Genomic DNA, 20,005 nt, shown 5'->3' with positions numbered 1-20,005 from the left:
AACTCTAGAAGTATTTAGTACTAATAGATAAATCAAAGGATAGCTATTAGATTTCAGCTCTGCTAGCTCTTGTGCCTGCCTTCTGTATCTTCCTAATGGATAAGAACTTTGCATATTTCTAAAATATCAGCTGTAGCCATAATTCTCCTAGAACTATTGCCTATTGCTTCTGTTATATCGTTAATAACAGCTTTTACCAATTAACATTTGATAGGGTGCTAATGAATTATTTGTGAAATTTTCTCTTAAGTCTCAAAGGAAACCCTGTTGTTTGTTAGACATTGAAATATCTGTCCAAATGCCCTAAATGTAGCAAATTTAAAAAGGAGAAAGTTATTTAATACATTTAAATAGGAAAGCTATCACTGAATTTTTTGCCATGCCAGTTGCTTTACGTCATAGCAGCAAAAAGCAAAAATAGCTTAGGAAGGTATGGTTGCTAAGTGAAATGGTGGGTGAAAGTGAAAATTAGTGGAGAGATTTGGATCTATGTATGTATTGGGGACATAGTATTAGTTCTCAGATTTTTGCCAGAAATTCTTCACTGGAAAGATTCTAATTCTTCTGTATCTTTGATTTCTTAATCTTTTAATGGAAGATCAGATCCAAAGATAAGGTTGAGAAGAAACTCAATCTCAAGTTGAGATTCAAGTGATGAAATGGTCTTTTAGGAACTCAGGAAATGAGTTCTGGTTTCCTCCAGAAGTAGAAAATGTTAAGATTTCTTTATGGGATTAGAATTGGTTTTCAATATTAACGTAATTGCATGTGTGTAATGTAATTGAACATGCAACAGTTTTTTGTGACCATAAGTTAGCCAATATTCATATCCTACAGAAATATTTTTTTAGGTTAAACCATTGCTAATAGCAACCTTCAAGTACCTTACAGTTCCCAAAGTTGGCTAATTTCATCAGAGGCAGTTTGAGTTCAGCTACAACCTATGAGAATGTATTTCCTGTAAATATTAAGTACAAACATTAACAGGTAGAATCATGGAGTAGTTGCTTTAAAAATTACGTGGAATTTGATAGCACCAGGAGATAAAATAATCTTTATTCTCTAATTAGTTAAATTTACCATAGAATAGCATGTGTCAATCCAGTATTTTGATAACCTAAGTGGTTTTCTTTGTTTTTCTTTTAAGATTCCATTTTTATTATTAAGGGTGATTGTTTGGGCACAGCAGTTTACATAATCTGGTAGTTTTTATAATTACCCAAGAAGTCGAAAGTTAATGAGAAAAAGTTATACTTAAAATTTTTTCTGGACTTCTTTGAAAATGCCCTCTTACTGCTGGGACATACATTGCAATAGGGCTTTCATGTCTGTGTTAAAATGTATCATGGAAATTTTGCCTAAAATTTGTCAAGTAAGTAAAAATTTAGTATATATTTTAATCAAATGGAAGTATAGAAAACTTTGATATTAAAATGACAGTCTCTTATTCCATTGAACTGCATATGAAAAGGAGATGGTATATGTATATTTCTGTATATAAGCCCGAGCATCTGACTTGCAGAACACTAGTCATGAAAGCCCAATATACACAATGATTGCTCAGCTGTGAAAATAATTTTTGGAGTCAAGTAAAATGTTAAGCTTGGTAGTGTTTGCTTACTAAGTAGGTTAATGCTGTTTAGAAAATGACCAGTTGCAAAGACAGACAATGCTGAAATGAATGTTTGCATGACTTGCTTTTAGTTTTGCTTGCCCTTTTCTGATTGATTAAATATTTTTCCCCCCCTCCTAAATGCAGGGCTTCAGATAACAGGGAGCGTGCTTATGAACATAGTGCCTATGGACACCATGAACGGGGGACGGGAGGATTTGATCGGACAAGACATTACGATCAGGATTACTATAGAGATCCTCGAGAGCGGACTTTACAACATGGGCTCTATTATACTTCTCGGAGTCGAAGTCCAAACCGTTTTGATGCTCATGACCCCCGATACGAACCTAGGGCTCGGGAGCAGTTTACACTGCCCAGTGTGGTACACAGGGATATCTACAGGGATGATATTACCCGGGAGGTACGAGGCAGAAGGCCAGAGCGGAATTACCAGCACAGCAGGAGTCGCTCACCACATTCATCCCAGTCTAGAAATCAGTCTCCTCAGAGGCTGGCTAGCCAAGCGTCTAGACCTACAAGGTCCCCTAGCGGCAGCGGCTCTAGGAGTAGATCCTCCAGTAGTGATTCAATCAGCAGCAGCAGTAGTACCAGCAGTGACAGGTAGGTTAACAGCCTTTTGTTATAACAGACGAGCTGTTGAATAAAATGTCACAAATTCTCAACAATCAGTGGTAATGATTTGTAGCATAGTAAATTTTTAAAAAGTAAGTAATCTTGGATCATGTATATAACAAGTGAAGAAGCTTTGATTAGTGGGTGGCCATGGAATTCACCATTCTGTCAAGTACCTGAAACTAAGTGATTTGCAAATACTGTTTTGTGCTCCAGATGCTCAATATTAAAATGGCCAAAAGAGGCAGAAAAATGGTAACTTTAGCTGAATCGAAGTAAATCCTGTGCCGCTGAATATGGGGTCTCTCTTTAAGGTTTTTAATTCCTTGGGTGTATAATGCTAACTTATTTCTATTATTTTGGTTGAAAATTCATAAAAGCCTTTTGTTTAAAGATGTATTGGTGAAATATATTGTTGACACATCTATTATCAATGACTAAATCTACTTTTGGGTACATTTTAACTAATTTTAATGCCAAGGTGATAGCTGATTTATAAACTTTGGTAGAAAAGCTTTCTTTAAATGCAGGTTGTAACTTAGCTGTTCACTAAGGCTGAGTGAGCTAATTTCATTAGTTGTGAATTTTTTTCACAAAGATGGTTTATTCTAAAGATAAAAATAATAATTTGAAGGTAATCTTAACAGGAAACAGCTTAGAAGTTTATCACAGATCTAGGTAGATAGTATAGCTTACTCATTTTATAATCTTGGACAAGTTACTTAAGCTGTCTGTGCCTCAGCTTTCTCATGTTTTGTGAGGATCATGCTTTAAAGTTATTGTGAAGATTAAAATTAAAAAATGCATTTAAGTGCTTAGCTTGATACCCATATATATTAAATGCTGCCTTTAATAATTGCTAGCTATTATTATTACTGCTTCAGTTGTTGGTAGTCTTTAACCATTCCCCGTTTCCAGTTATTGTTACTCAACCTATTTATGTCAGATATCCTAGTTTTATATTTGGATGATGTGTATTTTAAATTTATGGGATACAAAATTTTTTGACCTGATTAAAATGCCCAGATTATTTTTCTTTAGTATTGCCTGCTTAGAATTAATTTAAGAAAAGTAAATGATCGTGTAATTGGGGAAAATTATGTTCCGGCTCTAGTGTTGCAGCTCTGTGACATGGATGAAAACCCTTAACCTCTCATGATTTTATTTGATATATTGTCAAGTTAGATGATTGACAAGATTCATTTGAATTCTATAAGCTTATCACGTCCTACTTTCTCCTACATAGAATTAAGGTACTCAAGTTTTAGTCTTTTTTCCCCTAAACCTACCTCATTAAAGGGATGCAGTAGCATTCCATTGTGTCAAAACTTATTGAAAAGCCAACCAATTGTGGAAGTGTTAAAGTTGGAGAAACATGATACAGGGCCTTCAGGATGGCATTGTGCTTTGGTGGGAGTGATAGTGGTTTGGGATCTGGCCCTTAGCATTGTAAGCTCAAAAACTTGAAGCCAGAGGCCATCTGATGAATTTGATGGAGCTAATCCTTGTGTATGTAATCTAAAGGAATGGTTATATGCTTCTGAATATTTACAGTCCAAAAGATAACTCAAAAAGGCAGGATAAACTTAGAAAAATGGGGACTAAATTACAGTTGTTGAAGCTATTTCCTCTTCTGTCAGCTACCTGATTCATGCTTAGGGCTGGAAGTTTTTATGATTTAGGGCTATAAAGGCTGTTATGTAGGACTTTAACAAGAAGAGCTGAGTTTTAGGCAGGGAACATTGTGGGTTGAAGGAACAACCTAAAGGGGTACAAATGGAAGAATGTTTTGTGAACAGCACATAATTTAGAATGACTTAACCACGATAATGATTTTGGGTTTGGTTTTTTATGCAGAGATGAGTGGTTGAAAGATTTTGAGAAGGGAGAGTTTGTTGCGATCTGTGCTTTAGAAAGGCATCTGGTGACTTAGAATAGGAAAGACAGAGATTGTGGTGAGGAGGCTATTTCAGTAGCTTGGAGAAGGAAGTCTTGGACTCTGAGAATGCCTAACTTTTGGACAAGTGGGAAAGACATTATGTTAATAATCAGATTATGTTGATTTGTGAGAAACAGAATGAACTTTCTGGAGATGGGACTGAGTGACTGGCCTTTCAATGCTGTCCTGTAAGAATAGGACCAGGTCTTCCTTTGTGCACACCATAGAGCCTAGCATACTGTCTTTCTCAAAGTACGTGTTCAATAAATAGTTGAAATATTTAGATACAGTTCTTAGTTAAAAAGCAAAATTGATGTAAATAGCTAAAAGATTTGGCCATTATATATGATTGAAGCAAGTACGAGAAAAAAAATCTTTGTGTGTGCAGAGCATACCCATTATTCCTCGGTTCAGCCTCCCTTTTATCAGATGTCCTCTTTTCCTTGACTATGATGTTGACCTCAGAGTGTAATATTTTGGGATGTTATGTAGGTTCAGAATGTTCAGTTTCCTTTTGGAGGAAATAAGTTCTTTTTTGTCATCTTTAAAACTTTATGACTGTGAAACTATGACCTTCCAAATTCTTTAAAAATGTTTCAAATGATCATCTTATAGTAGATAAAATATAGCTTGGTTCTAGCTGTAGAAACAAGCTTGTATTCTGTCTGCATGACTGACTGGGAAGTTAATCACCTTCCATCCCCCTTAATTGTTGGAGCTTTGGTGAACAGACTTCTAGCAGTGCATTTCCAATGAGTAAACATGGGATTGGTAGCAGTCTGGTTGTGAACTCTTTATAAATGACATACCTACAGTTTCTGCATAACTGTTCTTAGTATTTAACTGGTGAGAACTGGGCCTCTATGGTATAAACTTTCCTGTGTGCAGCTCTAGGGTGCTGTCTCTTTTTGTCATGGTTTAGGGAGTCACTTTTCCTTTCAACAGAAAATTTTAAATGCATATATTCCACAAAAGTATTTATTTTAAAAGCCCTGATTGGAGTTGAACATATTTTATTTCTGTAGTTTCCTGTCATTGGGTTTCTTTTTCCTGTCATGTTAATGAATTTTCTGTATACAGGTTAAAGGAATTGAAGAATTTATTGAATTTAAATTAGTTCATAAGCTTTCCTTGATAAAGTAGTTTTTTGATTGTACTTTGTTTCCCAGTTGTTTACTTTGATCACACCCAAAGGTGATTGGGCTGGCTTAGGGTCCCTGAACTTGGATAGGGAAAATTACATCTTTTCATTAGTAACCTGTAACTGAAATTAAGTATTGCTTCCCATTATGAAAGTAGGCAACAAAAAACAGTAGTAACGACAGTATGAGTTACATTGTTACCAGTAAAATCCACAGGTAATTTATTATTATAGTTGCAGATACCTCAAAATGGGGTTTCGAATCATCATTACTGAGAAGTAGTTACTAATCTCAATGTTAAGTATTGTAATTAAATGGGTTTTTTGGGGGGTAATTTAATGTTAATGAAAACATATCACAAAAATTTAAATAATAACTGTGTCAATATAATTGGTTTCCCTTTTATTCCCATTTATTTTACTTCATGCATTTAGAAACATTATTCTGAAAAGTGGTGCACAGACTTCACCAGATTGCTGAAAAGATATCCTGGCAGTTAGTCCTTGATTCTATACCCTAGAGAGGTTTACTGAATGAATGGGGAAGAAGTGGTTGAAAGAGTAAAGGGAGAGAGTTGAGCCTTGGATAATCCTAAACCTGTTCTTATTCCATTCCCTCCTATTCAATAGGTTTCTTCTCTAAATCTCTTTTTAGTCTAAAGTTAACTTTTGAGTTTACATTCAGCCATCTATTTAACAAATATTGTGTTTTTGTGTGCACCAAATTTATGATGTAAGGTAGGTTGTATGGAGCCCCAAGAATAGAACTAGTTTGTTTATTTATTTTTATTATTTTTTAAAGTTTATTACTACTGTTCTTTTTTGGTAATCCTACATCCAGTGTGGGGCTTGAACTCTCCACCCCGAGATCAAGAGTCAACATGCTCTTCTGACTCAGCCAGCCAGGCGCACTACAAATAGAACTAGTTTAGATTAAACATTTGCAATGGCTAAGTTAAAACAGAGAAAAAAAACTACATATGTGTCTAAGAGCCAACATGTATTTATATTAATCTGGGTGTCTGTGGCTAGTTCATCTTTCCAGCTTTCCAAAAGCAGCCTCATCTCCCTTAAAAGTTTTTTGGGCTGTGGTCATCCTTTTCCTTTGTTCTTCTGAACCCTGTTGGTTTGTCTGTCTAAATATGTCTGGTAACTACAGAGTTTTATTCTCACAAAAATAGGTCTTCAGGTGGAAGCAGATGAATGTAGTAATAAGCAAAGATAACTACATGAAAATAACTGTAGTTAGTGATATTTCGTTGTCTCTTTGTGGCTTTTGGTAAACCGTGTGACATTAAATCATGCTTTGTTACCTGTTTGAATAACTCAGAATTCCTTTTCTTTTCTTTCTTTCTTTCTTTCTTTTTTTTTTTTTTTTTTTGAGAGAGCGAGCGAGCGAGAGCACATGCGAGCGTGGGGAGGGACAGAGGGAGAAGGAGGTAGAATCTCAAGCAGACTCCCCACTAAGCATGGAGCCCAACGCGGCTCTCAGTCTCACAACCCCGGGATCTTGATCTGATCGGAAATCAAGAGTTGGACGCTTAACCAACCTGAGCCACCCAGGAGCCCTGAATCAGAATTTAGAGCAAACTTTCTCCATACAGATTTTTAAAATTATAGTAAGTTGATATAGAAAATATTTGATGAAATTTCATGTGTTTTTTGGCATAGTTAATAATTATATTACTAGATTTTCTTTTATACTGGCATGGTTGGAAGATTTTTTTTAAAGTAGGCTCCATGCCCAGTGTGGGACTTAAACTCATGACCCTGAGATCAAGAGTTGCATGCTCTACCGACTGAGCAGCCAGGCGCCGCATAGTTGAAAGATTTAAGGAAGAGGCTTGGGAACAGGGAGGGGTGGGGGGAGAGACACAGACAGACAGATACTCTCTCTTTCTTACTTCCAGGGCAGGAAAACTGACATGTGAAGTAGCCTTTTTGGTGTTTATTTAAAGTAACAAGAAAAGCAGATGGAACTTCCAGTAATCCACCTTTTCAACACTGATGCTCTATTAAGATACGGTGTGATTTATGCTACAGCCCCTCTCTTGTTTAATATCTTAGCTTTGCAATTAGAATAGTTTACTTCTTATTGAAAGGGAAATGAAAAATACTTCATTAAAAAAAAAATTTTTTTTTTTTTAATTTTATTTGAGAGAGAGAGACCAAGGCAGAGAAAACATGAGTGGAGGAGGGAGGGGCAGAGGGAAAGGGACAAGCAGGCTCCCTGCTGAGCGGGGGGGGACTGGATCCCAAGACCCCGGAATCATGACCTGAGTGGAAGGCAGATGCTTAACTTACTGAGCCACCCAGGTGCCCCTGAAAAATACTTCTTATTGCTAGTAGTAGTTGTAGAACTTATTTGTATATTTCTTTTACATTTTTGGAGCAGATTATATCAGAGTTGACCATAACCCTACTCATTTTCTTTTTAATGATAGACAATTTAAGATTATTTTACCTGAATTATGTTTAAACAGTAATTAGCATATTGAACAGATTCTGGATTCTTAAAACAGATATAGTTAAAAGGAATCTAATGAGCATTTTTTTTCTATAAAGACCAGTCATTTTGTGAACAATCAAGACATTATAGATTATAGTTTCCTAGGGGGGGAATTTTATTCAACTACCCTTTTGTCTATTTTTTCAAGAGGAGGTTTGCAGTTATTTGTTTAAGGAGAGAGAACTTCCTTTCAGGTTCATGTAGAAAATTTTCCAGGCAACCCTCTTAGGTCCCCTCCCTCTTTGGGAGCTTTGTAGTATTGCTCATTAAACTGTGCTTTACTATCACTCATTAAAAAAAAAGAAAAAAGAAAGAAAAGAAAAATTTCCAAAATTGCTGTCCTCTTGTAGGCTTGTGAAAGATTATGGATGAGGCTGGTAAGGTGAGAGGGAAGCCATTGGGATTAGTGGTGTTATGGGTAGCAAAGTGACCGTGTACCTTCCATTTCTCTTATTTTACAAGTATGCTATTTAGAATGTTGATTTGGGGAAGGAACACTCATTTTATTACCTGACTACACGATTTGCTATGATACATGTAATGTGCTGGAAACTGTCAGATATGGAAGTAGTTTTAATACATGTATGAAGTAAAAAGTCAGTGGGTTTTTTAAAGGTTTTATTTTTTTAATGGGGCCCCTGGGTAGCGCAGTTGTTTAGCGTCTGCCTTTGGTTCAGGGCATGATCCTGGAGTTCTGGGATCAAGCCCCACATCAGGCTCCTCCGCTAGGAGCCTGGCTTCTTCCTCTCCCACTCCCCCTGCTTGTGTTCTCTCTCTCGCTGGCTGTCTCTGTCAAATAAATAAGATCTTATTTATTTGAGATAGAACATGAGCAGGAGGAGAGGGGCAGAGGGAGAGGAGGAGTGAGAAGCAGACTCCCTAGGGGCTCCGAGCATTCCCTGACCCTGGGATCATGACCTGAGCTGAAGGCAGACGCTTAACCAGCTGAGCCACTGGGCGCTCCCAAAGATTTTATTTTTAAGTAACCTTTATGCCCAACATGGGGCTCAAACTCATGACCCTGAGATCAAGAGTTGCATGCTCCAGTGACTGAGCCAGCCAGATGCCCAAAAGTCAGTTTTTTTTAAGTGTTAAAGGAATTAATAATTAGCGGTTTGTTGGTGATTGATGTAATGTTTAATCCTAAAAACACATCTGTGTGAGTTTTTAATTCTCAAGTGATCACTTACCGATAATAATGAATAGGCAAATAATTTCTGGATTTAGTTGGAAATAAAATTTGGTTTTGTTGCACTGTGATTCTTTATTCTTAGATATATTTAGGACATAAAAATAGTTTGTATTCCTTTTTTTAACAGAAGAAAGTCACTACCACTAAAAGTAATGCCTTTTAATCTCAGGGAAAAAATGATATAACAAATCATACTATATTTGGGAAATTGGTGTTTAGAATTTTTTTTTTCCCTAGCTCTTCTGTTTGTAGCTGCGTAGGATTGAAGTGAGTAGAAATTAAGTTGGTTTTATTGCGTAATACCAACCTTTCTCCTCTTTGCTACTGTTTATACCTGTCAGTTTGAGATGAATCACTTAAATTGAAAAGAGATTTTTTTTTCCTTTGAGTGTGTAAAGAGAAGATACCTATGCACAGAAACCATTGAAACATAAACTATGCTAAATTTAAAAATAGACGATTAGATGTTTAATGATTTGGGGATAACTGGTGAAGTGTACGTTTTGGGAGCATTCAGAGGACTTCGAAGTAGGAACAGTAAAGGTTTATGTAAGCCTTTAAGAAGCCAAAGTCAAGGATAATAAATATTCTTAGGAGGGATGTTTCTTTTTTTTTTTTTTTTTTAAAGATTTTATTTATTTATGTGACAGAGAGACAGCCAGCGAGAGAGGGAACACAGCAGGGGGAGTGGGAGAGGAAGAAGCAGGCTCATAGCGGAAGAGCCTGATGTGGGACTCGATCCCGGATCACCAGGATCACGCCCTGAGCCGAAGGCAGACGCTTTAACGACTGCGCTACCCAGGCGCCCCAGGAGGGATGTTTCTTTATCTTTTGCTCCCTTCATATAAAATGAAAATATTTGCATGCTTATTTTAAGCCTAAGTAAAATACCATTTTAATGCATTTTAAATAGCTGATTTATTTCTGGGTTTCACAACCATTCTTAGCCTGTTTTATTATTTTGCACTTCTGCCTCATTTTTACTTTTTTAGACAGCTGAAATTATCTTAGATTTTAAAAGGAAGACTGTCTTGTGAAAGTCAGTATTGTAAATAAAATGTATTCATTGCTCTATTTCCAACCATTAAATAAAGTTTTAATCTTGAAATTTGTAACTCTTATTTGTGATGAAATAAGTCATCTAGTGGTTTCATTGACTTTATGATTATTCTCCTTGAAATATTGGTATCTAAGTTTTTTTTTCATAGAAAATTTATTTTTTCTTTATTTTATTGAAGTACGGTTGACAGTTATCAAAGTTCTTTAAAAAGCTACCTACCTGGAGGGAGAAGGGTTGGAGGGACAAAACGAGAACAGCAAGCATATTAGTGTGTCTTCAATCCTGGAGAAAACGATTAGATTTCAAATTCACAAAGTCTCCCCATATTTTGAGTAGCTCCCTTAACTATCATTATTTTCCAGAAGAAGGAACATTTGTTCATTCCCTCTTAAATCAGTTTTGGGGCTGTTGAGCAACATGGAATAAACGTTTCCCAGTGTGTGCTTTGGAGAATACACCCCAATGAGAGAGAGAGAGAGAGAGAGAGAGAGAGAGAGTGTGTGTGTGTGTGTATGTATGTATGTATTAGTAGTAGTATCTTTTTACCATTCCCACCATCAGTTGAAGACCCTTCATTTTTGAAGCACATTCCTTGCTAGGCTCTGTATAGTTTATTTATACACAACCTTCTCTCTTTTGGGGTCATTTTAGCTAGCCAAGACTTTTTAATGCTAAATATGGAAATGGAGGTGTTTGCTTTCTGATTGCTCTAATGGGCTTGAACTTCCATTGTGGAGATCCATAAATAGATCTATTTCCTTTCTGGTTTTCCTCTTTTTTGTCAAGTACAAGCATTCTCAGTAAGGCTTTCCATAGGTAATAGGTGGTGTCAGCATTAGGGTTCTGTATGGAATAGGCAGTTTTGGAAACAAGTGCTGGGCTGATCATATTTGCTCTGTACGGAGAATCCGGCTTTCACTTGAGATCCCCTGCTGCTAGGGAACTGAGAACAAGGTAGACTTAACGCTCAGAGCAAATGAGGAGAGCTCATTGTGTGCCGCCACGGCAGCCAGTGTGTCTGAATATGTGGGGAAAGCTAAGAACTGCTTGTTTGTGAGTCAAACCAGCCTAAACTGGAATCATCCAGTTTGAGTTGGCCGCTTGCCACCTCCCAGAGGCTTCCTTATTTTGCCAGAGTTTCTGCCCAGCCCTTAGCCCAGGGGTGGGGCGGGGACCAGGCAGGCCCCTGAGCTGGGACTGGGCAGGCAGTGGGGAGGAGCAGGCTGTGAAGTGGCTGCCAGTTAACCCCAGTTCGTTCCTAGGGGGAAGCATTTATCAGATACAGTAAGGAGTTTTAAGACTGAAAGCTGGTGTGAACTCTGCTATTTCCAGTGCATCTTTACTCGTTACTCCCTTGCTTTTTGTTTTCTGTCCTTTAAAAGCCAAGGCTTGAAAAACAGCGTCTGCCACCATTGCTTGGGTAGATAATAACATGGTTTGCACTTGGTGATAAAGAATTTATTACCAAAAATTTGGGGGTACTTGGATGGCTCCATCAGTTGAGTCTCAGATTCTTGATTTTGGCTCAGGTCTTGATCTCGGGGTCATGAGATCCCACCCTGTGTCAGGCTCCGCTCTCAGCCCTGAGTGGGCTGGAGATTCTCTCTCCCTCTTTCTCTCTCTCTCTGCTCCTCCCCCGTGCTTGTGCTCTCCTTCCTTCCTTCTCTCCATCTCTTGCTCTCAAATAAATTTTAAAAAACTTAAAGAATTTATTACCAAAAATGTATTTTACTAATTTCCAAAGTTCCCCAGGAATTTTGCTTTTAGTTAAATTAGTCTGTTTGAAGTGACAGACTGTCACTCCCTTACCCTTTTTCATTCTTTCCATTTGGGTTGTGCTGGGGTTTGTTTTGGTTTGATTGTTAGATGGAAGAAATGAAAATAGATTTGGGGGTAAACTTGTGACTCCATGTCTTGTGAGTTTTAATCTTGAAGTAAATTTTTTTTGAAGTGAATTTTTTAAACGTTACTTTCAGACTAACAAAAAGTAATTCAGATTAAAATCCTAAACAACAGATTTTAAAATTAAAAGAACTGTGCTGAATTTTGTTTGACTTGGAGGCAAACTCTTTTAAAAAAATATTATGCTTAAATTGCAAATTGTTAGTGTCATGGCCACTTTGTGCATATAAAGAACCTCTTAGCTTTTCCTCTTTGAGAAATAAGGGAATTAAGTGATTAAACATGGCCTAATTCCTGATCAGAGAACACCCAGAAGTCACTAAGCCACAAATTAAAGCCTCAAATAAAAGAGTACATTTATTTTTGTCTTTCTGGTTGCCAGGGCTGTATAGAAAATGGAAATTTCCATAACCTTGCTTATGTTTCAGACTTTTGGAATGAGATTGAAACCTCTGTTAGTCTTTTTTACTTATGGTAGAAGTTTATTCAGAGCAGTTTTGGTGTTCTTCTCTTTTATCTTTTTTGAGTTGTTTACATTTGGAGGTCATTTTCAGAAACCGTGGTATAATTTCACCCTGCCCTGAATAAGGGATCATCCATCACAGATATAAAGGAAAATGTGGTAATCTTATTTTAAACATTACCATTTTCTGAAGCTCAGAAATAGCCAAGATTTTATTGCAGGTACCTTCCCCTAATTTTTTTTTTTTTCAGTCTGTGTCTTATAAACTAAATGATTGCCTTTATTTATAAAGGGAAGTTTTGTGATTGCTTCTCTTGTGAGAAAATAGAGCACTCTCTGGTAATTTATTTACTTAAATCATGTGGTCATTCATTAAATTATATGCTATTAGAGTTTACTGTTGTAGAAATTGTATGAAGTGACCTCTATCGAACATCTTCCTAAATCCACTTTTTGAATAGATGAATTTCTTTCCAGATCGACAAAATATTAAGTGAAATTTACAGATTCTATTTATTTAAAGATTCTATTTCTTTATTTGAGAGATAGAGCACACATGTGAGCAAGGTGAGGGGCAGAGGGGGAAAGAGACTCTCAAGCAGACTCGACGCTGAGCTCAGAGGCTCCATCCCATGACCCCGAGATCATGACCTGAGCGAAAACCGAGAGTTGGACGCTCAACCAACTGGGCCACCTAAGTGCCCCTAATGAAATACATTTTAAGATTAACTTTGCAAAATAGAGTTGGTTTCTCCCAAGAATCTGAGTCATACTCTAAAAATTTTTCTTGGTATAGATGAGGAAATTAGAAGAACTATATGCTACCATGTGGGTAGTAAAATATATTCATAGAATAAGGTGGGAAAACATTATATATATATATAGTTCAATAAAATAAATTTGGACATTGTTAGAATTTGGCTGAGTAACTATTGAGTTTTTCTTACTGTCACTAAATTAAAAACTTTTTTTTGGGGGGGCGCCTGGGTGGGGCAGTCGTTAAGCGTCTGCCTTCTGCTCAGGGCATGATCTCAGAGTTCTGGGATCGAGCCCCGTATCAGGCTCCTCCGCTGGGAGCCTGCTTCTTCCTCTCCCACTTCCCCTGGTTGTATTCCCTCTCTCACTGGCTGTCTCTCTCTCTCTCAAATAAATAAATAAAATCTTTAAAAAAAAAACAAAAACTTTTTTTTTTTTTTAAGATTTTATTTTATTTGAGAGAGAGAGTGCACAAGCCAAGGGGAAAGGGAGAAGGAGAAGCAGGGAACCCAATGTGGGGTAGATCCCAGGATCCTGGGATCATGACCTGAGCAGAAGGGAAACGCTTAACTGAATGAGCCACCCAGGCACCCCTAAAAACTTAAAAAAAAAAAAAGCTTGTGTGAATTGTTGGTATAATCCTAAACAAGGGGTGGGTGGGTATTTTTTTGTTATAAATCATCAATAAAGATAGTTTTTGAAGTATAAAGTGGTAGGTACCCTGGAACTAAGGTCCACTTTTTCTGTTAATTTTGTACTTTCCCTCCCTCCCTTCCTTCCTTTTTCTTCTTTTTCTTTCTTTCTCTCTCCCTCTCTTGAGAGAGAGAGTATGAGCAAGGGGGAGAGGAAGAAGTAGACTCCTGCTGAGCAGGGAGCCCAGTGTGGGGCTTGATCCCAGGACTCTGGGATCATGACCTGAGCTGAAGGCAGACTTAACTGACTGAGCCACCCAAGCGTCCCTAATTCTGTACTTTTAAAGTGGAAATTTATGCCTTTAAGAATCATTTTGCTTACTTGTTGGAGCTATCTGGAATTACAATGAGAAATATTTGTTGCTTTATCAAGATAACACCCTAGCATTAGTTTTTTATAATGATTTTTATATATACTATAACAATTATTTTAAAATTAAACCTCTGAAGTGTGGGGAATCTGGGTGGCTCAGTCGGTTAAGTGTCTGAATCTTGGTTTTGGCTTAGGTCATGATCTCAAGGTGTGAGATCGAGCCCCACATCCAGCTCCGAGCTCAGCATGGCATCTACTTGAGATTCCCTCTCTCTCCCCGCTCTGCCTACCCCTGCTCTCGCTCGCTCTCTCGAATAAGTAAGTCTTCAGAGGTTTTGTTTTTTTTTTGTTTTTTAAAGTGTGATCTGTCATGAATGGCATTTCTCTTTAAGGATTCTCATGGCTTTAACATGGGGTCTTTTTTTTTTTTTAAGATTTTTGTTTTTATTAAAGATTTTATTTATTAGAATAAGTAGTGGGGAGGGGCTGAGGGAGAGAGAGAGAGAGAGAGAGAAAGAGGCAGGCTTTTGGCTGAGCAGAGAGCCCAACACGGGGCTCGATCCCAGGACCCTGGGATCATGACCTGAGCCGAAGGCAGAGGCTTAACCGACTGAGCTACCCAGGTGCCCCTTAACATGGTCTCTTATTGAACAGGTGATATGTTTGTTTCTTGAGGAGCTTTTTGTTTCTATAGCTAGGTTGTTCAGTACTGTCCACTGGCCACATGTGGCTATTGAACACTTGAAATTTGGCTAGTCTTTGCACCAGTACTGATCTTTGCTATAACCTGACAGCAGGGCAAACCTCAAAAACATGCTAAGTGAAAGAAGCCAGTACAAAAGGCCACATACTATATGATTCTATTTATATGAAATATCCAGATAAGGTGAATTTATATAGACACAAAGTGGATTAGTTATTGTCTAGAAATGGGGGTGGAAAAGAATGGGGAGTGAGTGCTAATAGGTATGAGGTTTCTTTTTGGGGTGATGCAAATGTACTTAAGTTATATTATGATTGTATAACTCCATAAATATAGTAAAAATCATTAACCGTATACTTTTAAATGGGTTGCTTTTCTGGTGTGAAAGTATATCTTAATAGAGCTATTAAAAATACACACTGAATTTTGATAATGTAGCAAAAAGAGTATTAGTAATTTTTATGTTGACTGCATATTAATATTTTGAGTATATTTCATCAGATATATTATTAAAATTCACCTGTTTCTTTTTACTTTTTAAAAGTGTGACTACTTGAAAGTTTCAGACTTTTGGTTTGTATTAAACTTCTGTTGGATAGCACTGTTCGAGAATCAAGCACTATTAAGATTGTAATGTCATGAAGTAATTTGTGCATCTGTTTAATGCTTTTCATTTTGTTTAAAGGAAAACAGAATACATTCTTTTTATTTTAATTGCAAGACCCTTCTATTCTCTTTGCAGTTGTGGATTAATAGAAAAGGTTCTTGGGACTCGTGAGCCTCAAGTACAGACTGAACTACTTCCAGATTCCATCTTACACAGATTTCGTATTGGTCAGGCTAAAGTGCATGTTGATTTCTAGGGTGGCGAAGGGAATATTTCAGCTTTTGAAAAACTTAAATATCTAAGCCTCCAAATAGTTTAATTTCGCAAAAAGAAAAATCATTTTAACCAGGGTAATTTTTTTATAATTAAAAAAAAACCCTTAAGCTGAAAGTAAGATTTAAGTGAAGTTTAACTTTGGTTAGAGGGTTAAAATGTATTAATATACAGTAGAATTCTGGTGTTGGAATTAGAATAAGACTATTTAATGGCTACAGTGTTGCTTCTAGACAAGATTTCTGTAACCAAAACTTTTTTTTTGTTTGTCGTTTTTTTAATTTAAATTTTAGTTAACCCACAATGTTTGTTTCTGGAGTAGAATTCAGTGTTGAATTTTGTGATTCTTTGAACGTCATTTTCAGTGGTAGAGGGAAGCAAAGGGAAACAAACCAGCCTACTGAATGTGCTTTGTCATGGTGGTTGGAGCCATTTGGACTGTAGCTTCGAGTTTGTTTCCACTGGAAGAAACTGCAGGAGTTGTTTAAGCAGGGCTTTAGGCTGGAGTTTCGGAGTGAGTAATTTGAAGTCATTTATAAATAAATAAACAAGTGCACCAAATATATTGTAGATGGCTTTAGGTTTCCTGCTGGGGAATTCGGTGCCCTTCTAACCTCTTGGGTCTGGAACTGCCTTAACAGAGTTCAGAAGTGGGAAATAGCAGATGACTTTTTTATTCTGGATAGGAAGGAAATGTAATTAGCACCAAAGTTCAGTTGGAAGAAGGCAGAACTCAAAGTTCAAATTTACTTGTGGGTTTGGTAAAGGTTACAGCAGTTGTCCATAACCACTTGGAATAAAAAATACTATGGTTTCACTTCATCTGTAGGCTTTTTTGGTTTATGCGTTTTGAAACATTCTGGTTGTTCAAACAAGGAATACATCTGATTTTATATACTGCGTGTGGTTAAGGGAATGAGAAAATCCCACTGTATTATAATTGACGGTTTAGATTTCCTCTCAGTTTGTCCCTTGAGTAAGACATCCCATGGGTGTTCTAAAGGCTTTGCTGCCATACAGGATTTCTTGTTCCTTAGGCGGACATGTTATATCTGCTTATAACTTTCAGGGATAATGCGTGTTTGATGCTTTTTGCTTTGAGTTACTTGAATAGCAGGTTTTCTGACTCTTAAGGGTTTGCCAGGAATATAATGACTCCAGTGAGCCTAGGCTCTTTGGAATTTAAGCCAAAAGTAATTCTAAGGCAAGGTGTTTTGGACACAGTGACAGTATGTAGAAAGATAAGTTTTTTACACCCACTATGAAGTATGTACTTAGCAGAATCTGTCTGTAGCAGAATCGAATCACATATGGGCTCCACACCTTCACCCCCTAAAACGTGAACATAAAATGGTAATCAGCACTCTGTGACTAGGTATCTGCTAGTTCATCGTCTTAAAATTCTTTTTTTTTTTAAAGATTTTATTTATTTATTTGACAGAGATAGAGACAGCCAGCGAGAGAGGGAACACAAGCAGGGGGAGTGGGAGAGGAAGAAGCAGGCTCATAGCGGAGGAGCCTGATGTGGGGCTCGATCCCATAACACCGGGATCACGCCCTGAGCCGAAGGTGGACGCTTAACCGCTGTGCCACCCAGGCGCCCCTAGTTCATTTATTTTTTAAGAAGAATTTATTTTTGAAAAAAAATTTTAGCCTTTTTTTTTTTCTAAGATTTTTAAAAATTTATTTGTCACAGAGAGAGTGCATGCACAAGCAGGAGGAGTGGCAGGCAGAGGGAGAAGCAGGCTTCTGCTGAGCAAGTAGCTTGATGGCGGGGCTCCATCCCAGGGTCCTAGGATCATGACCGGAGCCAAAGGCAGATGCCCAACCAACTGAGCCACCCAGGCGTCCCTGAATGATGATGTTGTTGTTGTTCTTGTTGTTGTTTTTATTCCAAAGTAATCCCTACCCCAACGTGGGGCTTGAATTCACAACCCTGAGATCAAGAGTCACATGCTCCACTGACTGAGCCAGCCAGGCGCCCCCTTAGTAATTGTTTAATAAGAGTACAGTCTCTTTCCATTTTTGCTTTTATTAAAACAATAAGTTTTGAAAGCTTCAAATATATGTTTAAAGATTTTATTTATTTATTTGAGAGACCGAGAGAGAGCATGAGCAGGGGGAGAGGCAGATGGAGAGGGAGAGGGAGACTTCCCTGCTGGCTCGATCCCAGGACCCACCCAGGTGCCCCCATTCTCACCATTTTAAAGTATACAGTTCAGTGGCACTAAGTACATTTACTTTGTTGTGCAGTCATCACCACCAACCATCTCCAGAGCTTTTTCTTCTCAGACAGAAACTGTACTCATTAAAACATAGGGATGCCTGGGGTGGCTTAGTTGGTTAAGCCTCTGCCTCTTTATCTCAGTTCAGGTCTTGATCTCAGGGTGGTGAGTTCAAGCCCTGTGTGTGCACCCAGTGTGGAGCCTATTTAAAAACAGAATAAAACAAACAAAGTTGCCCCTAGTCCCTTGGTAACTACTGCTTTATTTTTTGTCTCTACAGAATTTGACTACTCAAGGTACCTCATATAAATGAAATCATACAATATCAGTCCTTTAGCATCTGGCTTATATTTCATTTAACATGTTTCAAAGATTCATCCATGTTGTAGCATATGACAGAATTTCCTCCCTTTTTAAGACTGAATAATATTCCTTCAGATTTTGGGGGGGGGGTAAACTTTAATTATCCAGCACTCATCCTATAGATTAACTATTTCCATGTTCCTTTTACTTAACACCATCCAAAGACAGTAAGTAATAAACTTAAAAAACTTTAACTGTAGCTGTAATTGCGTCCCAGAGAGTTACCTGTACTTAATCTTTTGTGAGGCAGCTAATCACATACAGCATATTTAAGCTCAATTTTAAAAGCCATGTTTTCTGCCAGATTCTTTTAAAGTGTCTTTAGTGATTTTGTTTTTCCGTCATATATGTAAACTCTTGAATTTCAGAAGAGGAAGATAAATAAAACCAATTATTCTAATTATTGTGGTTGAATTTGCTACCACTTTAGTGACCATGAGCACTAAACCTATTTAGTATTAATCTTACCTACCTGTAAAATGGACCCAGGGGGTGCCTGGGTGGCTCAGTTGGTTAAGTATCAACTCTTGATTTCAGCCTGGGTCATGATCTCAGGGTCGTGGGTTCGAGCCCCACATTGGGCTCCACGCTCAGTGCAGAGTTTGCTTGAGACTCTCTCTCTCTCTCCCTCTCCCCCTCATCCTACTTGCTCACACACATGCGTGCTCTTTCTCTCTAAAATAAATAAATGCATCTTTTAAAAAAGTGAACCCAGTACTTTTCTAAGCTTTAGACATGCTTGATATTTATAAACGCTCATAGTTAAAGACTAGATGGGAACTAGAACTCAAGAAAAGTTAACTTTTGAGCTGTATACTTTCTGCTAAACTTAGAAATCCTTAGGAAATAAATTATTAATTTTTTATGTCAGCAATAAAAGCTGATTGAAGTAAAAAGCAAAATTACGGCAGGTGGAATATGTTTCTCTTTCTGCTTCTACCTTTGTCTAATAAAAATCTGTTGACCAAAATAAAATTGTAGTTAAAATATTGGCTTCAGGGGCTCCTGGGTGGCTCAGTTGTTAAGCGTCTGCCTTCAGCTCAGGGCGTGATCCCGGAGTTCTGGGATCGAGCCCCACATCAGGCTCCTCTGCTGGGAGCCTGCCTCTTCCTCTCCCACTCCCCCTGCTTGTGTTCCCTCTCTTGCTGGCTGTCTCTCTCTCTGTCAAATAAATAAAATCTTAAAAAAAATAAAAATAAAAAATAAAATATTGGCTTCATAATAAAAAATACAATTTCACTCTTTAATGTATCAGTAGTTTCAGTATCCCAAATTTAAAGAATTTAGACAACTTTTCATTACCTTTGACTCTGAAGAGCTTAATTTATCATTTATACAGTAGAGCTTACAGTGTTTTCCCCATATCTTTCGCAGTAGTTGCAGAATCACTAGTTAGAGCTAACTCCTTTCTCTGAAATAATTCTGAGGAACTATACCTGGATAAACCAGGTTGTGAGACCCTTTGATTTAGCAGAGCCTTATTGACAGAAAGCAGCACGAATCCTGTTTCATTGACTGGTTTGGAATCTCTCATGTTTTTCTAAGGTGCAAAGAGAAGAACTGTTCACTTAGTATTTTACTTTGTAGGTCCTGTGTGTGTGTGGGGGGCAAAATAACAT

General features: G+C 37.5%; 1 protein-coding gene across 2 annotated transcripts in view; it reads left to right on the top strand.

The window, feature by feature from the left end:
* Positions 1-20,005, top strand: part of SPEN (spen family transcriptional repressor) — an 89,261-nt gene that overhangs the window by 26,593 nt on the left and 42,663 nt on the right. Inside the window, exon 3 of one of the 2 annotated variants that reach the window (XM_045774701.2) lies at positions 1,760-2,236. The exons of the other annotated variant lie outside the window; for it this stretch is intronic. Coding sequence (XP_045630657.2) covers positions 1,760-2,236 — 477 coding nt within the window. The remainder of the gene's footprint in view (positions 1-1,759; positions 2,237-20,005) is intronic. 2 annotated transcript variants of the gene reach the window in all.

This window comes from Ursus americanus, chromosome 33, assembly GCF_024610735.1.
Source record: "Ursus americanus isolate L20-20 chromosome 33, mUrsAme1.1.p, whole genome shotgun sequence".
NCBI classification, from domain to species: Eukaryota; Metazoa; Chordata; class Mammalia; order Carnivora; family Ursidae; genus Ursus; species Ursus americanus.
Note: the sequence above shows the minus strand (reverse complement) of the source record. Positions and strands in the feature narration are given on the sequence as shown.